Below are 11,285 nucleotides of genomic sequence, written 5' to 3' on the forward strand. Positions count from 1 at the left end.
GTTTTTATTACAATTTTAGATTGGAGGGGGTGGGAGAGTGAATGGAAAGTGAGGAAACATGAGCAGATGGTTCAAGAAGTATGGCTGTGAAGTAGATCTATAGAATGGATATATAAAAGGAGATGTGAAGTCAAGAGAGGGTTGCTTTGTTATTAACCTGACATATATTAGAAATAATAGTACGTTGAAAGATCCATGGAGATAAATGACCTAAGAGAAAGAAGAAATAAAGCTAAAATTAAAATTTATGGAGGGGCACCTGGCTAGCTCAGTCAGTAGAGCATGCGACTCTTAATCATGGGTTCAAGCCCCATGGTGGATGTAGAGCCTACTTTAAAAAAAAATCATGGTAGCTTGTTTATAATACCCAGGAAGTGGTAACAACCCAAACAAACATCAACTGATGAATGCATAAACAAAATATAGTATATCTATACAATGGAATGCTATTTGGACATTTAAAAAAAGATGAAAAAGTATTAATACATGCTCCAATATGGGTGAACCTTGGAAACATTCTGTAAATGTAAGAAGCCAGTCACAAAAGGCCACATATAGTATGATTCCATTTATATCAAATCCATAATACCTAAAGCCATAGAAATAAAGCAGATTGGTAGTGATGGGGAGTTGAGGAAATAGGGAGTGACTGTTAATAGGCACAGAGTTTCTTTCTGGAGCCATCAATTATTCTAAAATTGATTGCAATGATGGTTGCACAACTCTGAATTTCATAACTTAAACTGGAGAAATTTTTTTTTTGGTTGGATACAGTATACTTTATTGATAGTACATGATAAGGTAGGGCTCCCCAAGCCCCTCCCCTTCTTCAGGGGGTCTGGGATGGAAACTGGAGGTCAGGAGATTCTCAAGTGTGTTGGGTGATGAACAGGGGCAAGGACTCCCCAGCAGCTGAGAGCCTCTCTCTTCTTCTTCCTCTTGCTGGGGCTGGTGGTCCAGGGGGCTCTTACTCCTTGGAGGCCATGTGGACCATAAGGTCTACCACCCGGTTGCTGTAGCCAAATTCATTGTCATACCAGGAAATGAGCTTGACAAAGTGGTCATTGAGCGCAATGCCAGCCCCAGCGTCAAAGGTGGAAGAGTGGGTGTCACTGTTAAAGTCGCAGGAGACAACCTGGTCCTCAGTGTAGCCCAGGATGCCCTTGAGGGGGCCCTCTAATGCCTGCTTCACCACCTTCTTGATGTCATCGTATTTGGCAGCTTTCTCCAGGCGGCAGGTCAGATCCAAGACGGACACATTGGGGGTGGGGACACGGAAGGCCATGCCAGTGAGCTTCCCATTCAGCTCAGGGATGACCTTGCCCACAGCCTTAGCAGCGCCAGTAGAAGCAGGGATGATGTTCTGGGCAGCCCCTCGGCCATCACGCCACAGCTTCCCAGAGGGGCCGTCCACGGTCTTCTGGGTGGCGGTGATGGCATGGACTGTGGTCATGAGTCCCTCCACGATGCCGAAGTGGTCATGGATGACCTTGGCCAGAGGGGCCAGGCAGTTGGTGGTGCAGGAGGCATTGCTGACAATCTTGAGAGAGTTGTCATACTTCTCGTGGTTCACGCCCATCACAAACATGGGGGCATCAGCAGAAGGGGCAGAGATGATGACCCTCTTGGCCCCACCCTTCAAGTGAGCCCCAGCCTTCTCCATGGTGGTGAAGACCCCAGTAGACTCCACAACATACTCAGCACCAGCATCATCCCATTTGATGTTGGCGGGATCTCGCTCCTGGAAGATGGTGATGGGCTTTCCATTGATGACAAGTTTCCCGTTCTCAGCCTTGACTGTGCCGTGGAATTTGCCTTGGGTGGAATCGTACTGGAACATGTAGACCATGTAGTTGAGGTCAATGAAGGGGTCATTGATGGCGACAATGTCCCCTTTGCCAGAGTTAAATGCAGCCCTGGTGACCAGGCGCCCAGTACGGCCAAATCCGTTGACTCCGACCTTCACCATCATGTCTCGGGGACGCGGCTGGCACTGCACCAGAAGATGCGGCTGTCTGTCGAACGGGGAGGAGCAGAGAGCCTAAACTGGAGAAATTTAAGGTATGTGAATTGTGAACTATATCTCAGTAAAGCTGAAATGTTATGTGAGAAATTAAGAAAGTGAGAGGAGGTATAATATAGGAATAAATAGACAGATTGACCCTCAACAGGGGTAGCATCATACCCTCCATTATAAGAGAGGAAAATGGGAGAAGATGCAGATAATGTGTAGGCCTTGTGATAGAAAATAAAGAAGTTCACATCTGATGACTTCTGTCATAAACCACAATGTAAATTCATCAATGGAAAGCAAGGGTAAGAGAGGTTTTAAGAGGACAGAGGATTTGGTATGAGCCATTCATCTCAATACTTATTTAACACAATTAATCATTTTTATTTCAACCCCAAAGTCCACATCCCTCTTTTTTTTTTTTTTTTTTTTTTTTTTTTTTAGAGACAGAGAGGGCACAAGTGAGAGAGAAGCAGAGAGAGAGGGAGGGAGAAAGAGAGTCCCACAGGGACAGAGAGAAAGAGGGAGAGAGAGAATCCCATACAGGCTCTGCACTGTGGAGCCCAAAGCAGGGCTCAAGCTCACGAACCATGAGAACATGACCTAAGCCAATATCAGATGCTGAGCCAAACAGATGCTTTGTCTCATGTTGAGCACCCAACTTCAGCGCAGGTCATGATCTCACAGTTTGTGAGTTCAAGCCCCACATCAGGCTCTGTGCTGATAGGTCAGAGCCTGGATATACTGATATATTCTGTGTCTCCCTCTCTCTCTTCCTCTCTCTCTCTCTCTCTCTCTCTCCTTCTCTCTCAAAAATAAATAAACATTAAAAATTTTTTTAATATGTTAAACCAAAAACTTAATTTAAAAATGTTAAACTAAAGGGAGAAGTTAGGAAGTTTGAAGGGGCAAAAGGAAGAAAAAATGATACCCAAAGATCATAAGCTGCTAAGAGCCCTGGGCTGGAGCCCACAAACACTGCTGATGTTCTGTCAACATTGTCATGTGTTCTAGATCTGCCAAAGAGGGCAGTGCTGGAATTGCTGAAAAGGTGCAGGCTGATAGAACCTGGGATCACCCCATCTCCATTGCTGCTATGGAACACCACTGCCAGCAATTGCCACACTGTGTAGCTGGAAGCAGGACTATACCCTCTTCCTCCCACAGTCTGATCTCCCTCCAATGTTTACTATTCGGCAGAACCCACAAAGAAGCCAGCAAGCAAATGACCCAGGTAAATGCTGACTCAACCTCAGCAATACAGCAAAGTATAAAAAGGCAGTGAAGAGCTGAGAGAAAATAGCTATAGCCTGTGGAAAAGCATTAGAAGTATTCCCATTCATTTCAAGAACAAGAAAAGGATTTAGTACCCATACTACTATTTAACGTTGCTATGGAATTAGACAAAGCAATTAAGCAAGAAAAAGAAACAAAAGATATAAAAATTGGAAAGGAAGATTTAAATTATTATTATTGGCAAGGATCATTTTATGCTTTATGCTTAGAAAACCTAAAGAATCAAATAAAAAAGACAAATTATAAACAATAAGACCATTTGATAAGATGACTAGGTATAAGGATGCCTGGGTAGCTCAGTGGGTTGAGCATCTGACTTGATTTGGGCTCAGGTCATGATTCCAGGGTTGTGGGATTGAGCCCCACATTGGGCTCCAGGCTGAGAATGGGGTCTGTTTGAAATTCTCTCTCTCTCTCTCTCTCTCTCTCTCTCTCTCTGTCTCTCTCTCCCTCTGCCCCTCTCCCCTGCTCTCTCTCTCTCAAAAAAAAAGATGACTACATACAAAACTAATTTACAATAAACAAATGTACAATAAACTAATCTACAATAAACAAAATACACACACACACACACACACACACAAATGGAAACCAATCAGAAGATATAAATGAACAAGAGACTTCCTTTTATAAAAGGCAGAAAACGTAATATAACTAGAAATAAGTTTAACAAATGTTCAATATCTACATGAAGATATCTTTGAAATACTCCTGAGGTAACAAAAGAAGATGTGAACAATTGGGAAAACATAACATACTTTTGAGCAAAAAGATATGTCATTCTCCCTAAAAGATATTTCATATAATCCTAATAAATAGAGCAAACATTATACTCAATGGTGATAGACAAAAACTTTTTCCTCTGAGATAAAGAATAATAAAAGGATTCCTGTTTTCTCCACATCTATTCAACACAGTACTGAAAATTCTAGCCAAAGCAAGGCAAGAAAAAGAAATAAAAGTCATCCAAATTGGAAAGGAAGAAGTAAAATTATCTTGACTGTAACTACATTACTTATTTAACACAAGGACTTCTGTCTCAACCCCAGAGCCCACATCATTCTTTATGGGTTCTGTGGAAAACAGTATGGTGGTTCCTCAAAAAATCAAAAATAGAATTACTGTATAATCCATCAATTTCACTTCTGGGAATATACCCAAAAGAATTGAAAACAGGGTCTCAAAGAGATATTTGTACACACACTTTTATAGCAGCATTTTTCACAGTAGCTAAAACATGGAAACAACCCAGTGTCCAACCATAGATGAATGGATAAGCAAAATGTAGTATATACATATAATGAAACATTATTCAACCTTAAAAAGGAAGAAACTCTTCAATATGCTACAACATGGATAACCTTGAGGACATTAGGCTAAGTGAAATAAGCCAGTCACAAAAAGACAAATGCTGTGTGATTCCATTTATAAGACATACCTGGAGCAGTCAAAATCATAAAGACAGAAAGTATAATGGTGGTTTCCAGGGACTAAGGAGAGGGGATAATAGGGAGTCATTGTTTATTGGATATAGAGTTTCAGTTTTACATGATAAAAGGAGTTATGGGGATGGATGGTGATGATGGTTGCACAACAGTGTGAATGTTTTTAACACCACTGAATAGTACACTTAAAATGTCTAAGATGGTAAGTTTTGTTATGTGTATCTTACCACAATAAAAAAGAAAAATAAATGGCATTTCCTCTTTAAGGGAAGAGACCCAGCTTCCTATCACCTTAAACCTGTCAGAATGACTAAAATCGAAAACCCAAGAAATAATAAGTGTTGGCAAGGTTGTGGAGAAAAAGAACCCTCATGTACTATTGTTGAGGATGCAAACTGGTACAGCCACTATGGAAAAGAGTATGAAGGTTCCTCAAAAAATTAAAAATAGAATCCCTATATGTTCCAGTACCTCCACTACTGGGTATTTACCCAAATAAAACAAAAATTCAAAAGGTATATGTGCCCTATGTTTATTGCAGCATTATTTACAATTGCCAAGATAAAGAAGCAATGCAAATTTCCAAAAATAGATGAATGGATAAAGAGGCTGTGAGATAGAGATAGATAGATGATTGATAGATACATACATACATACATACATACGTACACAGATAGATACATAGATACATAGATGATAGATAGATAATGATGATGATGATGATAGATAGATAGATAGATAAATAGATAATGGAATATTACTCAGCCATAAAAATAATGAGATCTTGCCATTTGCAACAACGTGGATGGACCTAGAGAGTATAATGCTAAGTGAAATAAGTCAGACAAGGACAAATACCATACAATTTCACTCATATGTGGAATTTAAGAAACAAAACAAACAAAGAGAAAAAAAGGAGACAAACAAAAAACAGACCCTTAAATACAGAGAACAAACTGGTGTTTGCCAGAGGGGAGGTGGGTAGGGGAATGGGGGAAATAGATAAAGGGGATTAAGAGTACTACTCATCGTGATGAGCACTGAGTACTGTATAGAATTGTTGAGTCATTATCTTGTACACTTGAATTAATTAATTATATATAACACTATATGTTAATTATACTTCAGTAAAAAATTAAACAAATGACACTTCCAAAATAAAAGAATAATTTCACATTATAAATAAATAAATAGCCATTCCACACCCAGGCAATTACCCAAAGGAAATGAAAATGAAAACATATGTCCACACAAAGACTTGCACATAAATGTTCATAGCAGCTTTATTTGTGACAAACAAAACCCAGAAATAATCCAAATGTCCATTTACAGCTGGATGGATAAATAATTTGTGGTATATCCATAAAATGGAATACCACTTAGCAATAAAATGAATTACTGATACATGCAATGACACAGATGAATCTCCAAATAATCATGCTGAGTGAAATAAGCCAGACAAGAAGAATACATACTATAGGCTTCCATTTATCTAAAATTCTAGAAAATGCACTAATCTATAGTGACAGAGCAGACCAGTGGTTCCCTGAGGATGGGGATGGAAAAGGGAAAGATGGATTGCAGAGAGACATGAGGAAACTTCAATGGTTGGTAGACATGTTCATTATGTTGATTGTGATGATGGTTTCACAAGTGTAATCATACGTCAAAACTTATCTAGTCATACACTATAAATATGTATGCTTTCTTATGCAACTCATACCTTAATAAAACTGTAAATAAATAGGGTATTAGGTTACAACCCATTGAATAAAATAGGAAATCTGTGAGTCAGTAATAATATGAATGAGTGAATAAACAGATAGATGATAAATAGATAGATGATAGATTAGATGATTGATAGATAAAAGATGCATAACACCAAATGTTACTATGTTACTGGTGGAAGTGTAAATTGAAATAGCCACTTTGGAAGACTCTTGGGCAGTATCTGCCAAACCCAATAAAGCAAGGTATTCAGGAGTGTGTACAACACACTATCATTTGTAAAGAAAGGGGAGTATGTATATGCATATGTGTCTATACATCTAAATGCGTGGTGGGTGTGTTATCTGCTAATTTGCAGATCCTCTCCAGCTCCAGAAAGATTCCAGGAAATGGCTGGTGTGATGCTTAGTGCATCCAGAGGGGGCATCCGAGTGGTTGAGAGATGGGAGTAGAAGACAGAACTTTCTCCGTAGTCCCTTTGTACCTTTTAAATTTTGTGCCTTGTGACTGTATTACCTTTTCCAAAAAAAAAAAAAAGAGTTTAATGATTCTTTTAAAAACAAAAAGAACCCTTCTCTAAGGAACAACTATTCTCTGACCTCACCTCCCACCACTTCTCCAGCTCACCCCAGTCTCCACTGAACTGAGCCATTCACCCTTTCCAGGAAGGGGCAGGCAGTGTCTGTCCCGTACACCTGCTTCGTTCCATACACCTATCCCCCTCTAAGGCGCCTCTTTTGTCCCCCAGTAGGGTTGTCTACCCCTGACTCTCTTTACTACTGCAGAAAGCGACTCTGTGCCTACACCGTTTCATGAACAGGCTTCAAACATTGCCACTTCCTTCATGAGCTCGCGCCCCTACTGTGGGGGGAATTTCTGCCTCCTTTACAGTGACAACAGAAGCAAAGCCTAGAGAAGAATGTGTCTCACTGTGGGGTCACAGAACCTCTCTCCTGAGCAGCAGCACAGGGGCTGCTCCTGGCTCTGGCAGCTGTGTGGGAAAAGACAGTTTCCTGAAATAGTTCATCCCTGCCTGACTCAGGAGTTGTCCCCAGACCTTTTTTCTAAGGCCCCCACTGGCCAGGGCAGATCCGTTGGTGGGTCGACTGGAGGGCAGAGGCAGCGGACTTTGACAGAGTGACCCTCTCAACCAGGGACTTTTTTAAAACTCAATCCTCCTCCAGAGGCCATCAATGGCCCTGGGAAATGTTCCTCATGAGATTTTAGACTATTGTCATTCCCTCTTGTATAATTCTGAGCTATACAAAATTTCCTTTGGCCTCTGTGCAATTGGTGTGCAGTCCATAGGACTGTCTGGGGGAGCTTCCCCCAAGACTCTGAGGGAGGCTTGGGCCAAAAAAAAAGCCACCATCTAATAATTTGGGGACTTTCTGCTAAGATGACTATGACCCCAAAATCTGGGCTCTGAGACTCCCTTGCCTTAGTGGCAGCCTAGTACCGAAGCCTCAGGGGGTACCGTCCTAGGCTGTAAGGACAGCTAGCATCACCTGCTTCCCGTCTCCCCCCACTCTCCTTAGATCACACGAATGTGGAAATAGGAGGAGATCTTGGAAACTGTGTAAGGCCCACCCAATCTCTCTCCATCTCCCCATTTTACAGATGAGAAGTTGGAGCCCAGAAAGCAAAAAGGCTTGCCCAAAGAAACAGCAAGTTGTAATGGCAGAACTAATTCTGGGACCTACACTTCCCGACTCTTCTTCTCCATTCTTTTTCTCCCTTCTTTTCTTCTATTGCTTAGGCACTGCAGCTTTGAATGTGATAACAAACACCAGTCAGTTGAGAAAATGCCTTCCTTTTGGCCTGCAACCTCCCTCCTTCTTCTGACCAATCAGGCCTTACCCTGAATACTTTGTGTTTGACTTCTATCTGGGGCAAAGGCATGTTACAGTTTACAGAGCCCTGGGGGTGTGCCAGGAGAATCCAACCAGAGTTTCCAGCTTGCATAACCTGTGCACGTCCCGGGGACAGAATGAGGCCAACACATGCCCATGAGTCAGCTCTGTCCCAGCACTTGGCCCCCATGAAGCTGTGACCTGAGACATATCTGTCTCCGCCCTTCCCACTCCTCTCTGAAATGATCAGCACTTCCTGCCTTCAACTGACAGAGCACCCCGGAACTCAGGACACTAGCACCACCTGTGCCTCCACCCCCCCATAAAACTTGTTGAAGAGCCTGTAGGGCTAAAAGAGCTGAGTCCTCCGGAGGTATTCCATACACCCTCCCCCATCCTGGCAAAGAAAAAATTGACAATGAGGACACAGGGAACAAAGTCCTGTCACAGGAGGAAGAGAGACTCCTGTCTGCAGTGACTGCAAAGAGAGAAAAGGCCAACGCCCCAGCGGAAGCACCACTCAGAGTCGGTCTGTCATGGATGTCCTGGTCCGACTCCTGCAGCTGCTGGTGCTGCTCCTGACCCTGCCCCTGCACCTGATGGCCCTGCTGGGCTGCTGGGAGCCCCTGTGCAAAAGCTACTTCCCCTACCTAATGGCGGCACTGACTGCCAAGAGCAACCAAAAGATGGAGAGTAAGAAACGGGAGCTCTTTGGCCAGATAAAGAGGCTTACAGGAGGCTCCGGGAAGGTGGCCTTGCTGGAGCTGGGCTGCGGCACTGGTGCCAACTTCCAGTTCTACCCAGCTGGCTGCCGGATCACCTGCCTGGACCCAAACCCCCACATGGAGAAGTTGCTGACAAAGAGCATGGCTGAGAACAGGCATCTCCAGTATGAACAGTTTGTGGTGGCTTCCGGAGAGGACATGAAACAACTGGCCGACGGGTCCATGGACGTGGTGGTCAGCACCCTGGTGCTGTGCTCTGTGCAGAGTCCGAGGAGGGTCCTGCAGGAGGTCCAGAGAGTGCTGAGGCCGGTAAGCAGAAGGGAGAGGGAATGGGCAGGGGGCAGGCAAAGGCAGCAGTGGCCGCTCCAGAAGGGAGAATGTGCTGTACTAGCGCGTTAGACACCCATCCACCCCCATCTGCTGGTGAAGAGCAAATAGGACCAGGGCTTCGATGGGGCAGAATAGGATGCTGTGGAAGCACACAGGAGAGCCACCTTACGCGGCGGTTGTTTGGGAGGGAGGGGAAGATGGGAGGAGGGGAGAAGGACACCTAAGGAAGTGAGGTTTTACACTGAGATCTGAGAGATTAAGCAGGTTGTGGAGGAGTGGGGAAAATAAAAGTGTTCTAGATAGAGATATTAGGGGAAATAGAATCTATAAGATTTTGAACTGAGCGTGGAAAGGAGTTTAGGATGGTTTCCAGGTTTCTGGCATGAGTGACTGGTGGAGGGAGGGAGGTGAGAGGGAAGTGTCATTTGCTGAAATGGGAGAAACCTATTTGGGGCTTGTTAGGCCTGAGATGCCACTGAGACAGCCAGGAGGAAAAGTCACAGAGGCGGTTAGAAGTCCAGATCTGGAAGTCAGAAAAAGGTGTAGCCTGAAGATAGTGATCTGGAAGTCACCAGCTTGTAGCTGGTAAATTCAGAGCACAGGGGTACATGAGATCACTCAGAGAGGGTTCAGCAAGGAGACAAGAGCTGAGGGAACCCCAGTGTTAGAAGTCAGGCGCAAGGTTTCCCTGGGATGTTGGCCAAAGGAAGAGGTTGGGCGTACGCATCTGAGTTTCGGAAGTGAGCATCTCTGTACACAGTGAGATCTCTGCTCCAGTCTCTCCATCTCACCATCTATCTGCCCTTGGCTAGGTTGTTCCTCTGGCCATCTTTTAAAGATCTCTCACCAGTCATCCCCACTGGGAGGTTCCTTACATGCACTTTTGAGTGGGAGGGTGGGAGCCAAAGTCTGCAGAAAAAGTCAGGAGCAGAACGATTCCCTTCATAAACTCGCAGACCAGCAACCCCTGCTTCACCAAGAGGCTTGACCAGGTTTGGTCAGCGGGGTGGGGGTGAAGTGAGAGGAAGGGTGCGGAATGGAGCAAGTGACACTAACTCTTCTCTCCCAGGGAGGAGTGTTCTTCTTCTGGGAGCATGTGGCTGAGCCCCGTGGCAGCTGGGCCTTCCTGTGGCAGCAAGTTTTAGAGCCTACTTGGAAACACATTGGGGATGGCTGCTGCCTCACCAGAGAGACCTGGAAGGATCTGGAGAGTGCCCAGTTCTCTGAACTCCAAATGGAACAACAACCCCCTCCCTTCAAGTGGTTACCTGTTGGGCCCCACATCATGGGAAAGGCTATAAAATAACCCTTCCCCAAGCCCTGCCTCCAGCCAGAGCAATCCCACCTACCTGCTAAGTCTGTCTTCCCCTGAGAGAAATCTAGGCAAAGAAGTCATTCCCCCCACCACCCCCTCTTCCTCCTTCCCTCCACCTCTGCCAGGAGTCTAACTTCAATTCTTCCTTCCAAAGTGAAAAAGCTCTGGGGCGCCAGCCTGGCTCAGTCAATAGACCACGTGACTTTTAATCTTAGGGTCATGAGTTCAAGCCCCACACTGGGTGTGGAATCTACTTTCAAAAAAAATGAACAAAGTGAAAGAACTCTATTCCCACCCTGACCACAGGGAGGAAAGTGATATTCTCTCCTTTCCTAGACTGGGTCTCCCAATTTTTGCCCACCCACTCCTAGGGCAGTTCCCTGTCCCTTTCCTTTGTTCCCACAGTAGAGCTCCCCCTCCTCTCTGTCTGAAGCACGTACTTCCAGGGACTGGTCACAAAAGTCATGATACATGCACCCCGCTGGCCCCCCAACCCTCCCTCCCACTACCAGCTTTGGAGCTGGAGCACGGGGTGCAGAGAGAAGCAATCTTACCCTGGAGATCCTGGACAAGGGGGAGCAG

At 44.4% G+C, this 11,285-nt stretch overlaps 2 protein-coding genes across 3 annotated transcripts; one reads left to right on the forward strand and one right to left on the reverse strand.

Moving 5' to 3' along the window:
- Positions 1-762: 762 nt before the first annotated feature.
- LOC102972075 (glyceraldehyde-3-phosphate dehydrogenase-like) lies at positions 763-2,046 on the reverse strand. Its single transcript, XM_042992481.1, has one exon. It carries the CDS (start codon positions 1,970-1,972, stop codon positions 968-970), a length of 1,005 nt encoding a protein of 334 aa, XP_042848415.1. The 5' UTR covers positions 1,973-2,046; the 3' UTR covers positions 763-967.
- On the forward strand, positions 1,923-10,707 carry METTL7B (methyltransferase like 7B). 2 transcript variants are annotated; one of them, XM_042992482.1, is made up of 3 exons: positions 1,923-2,061; positions 8,101-9,367; positions 10,458-10,707. In XM_042992482.1, exons 2-3 carry the CDS (start codon positions 8,870-8,872, stop codon positions 10,692-10,694), a joined length of 735 nt encoding a protein of 244 aa, XP_042848416.1. In that variant the 5' UTR covers positions 1,923-2,061; positions 8,101-8,869; the 3' UTR covers positions 10,695-10,707. The 2 variants fall into 2 exon arrangements, with proteins under 2 accessions (XP_042848416.1, XP_007081516.2); XM_007081454.3 differs by having other exon boundaries at positions 8,240-9,367.
- The last annotated feature ends 578 nt before the right edge of the window (positions 10,708-11,285 follow it).

Source organism: Panthera tigris, chromosome B4 (assembly GCF_018350195.1).
Source record: "Panthera tigris isolate Pti1 chromosome B4, P.tigris_Pti1_mat1.1, whole genome shotgun sequence".
Classification (NCBI taxonomy): domain Eukaryota; kingdom Metazoa; phylum Chordata; class Mammalia; order Carnivora; family Felidae; genus Panthera; species Panthera tigris.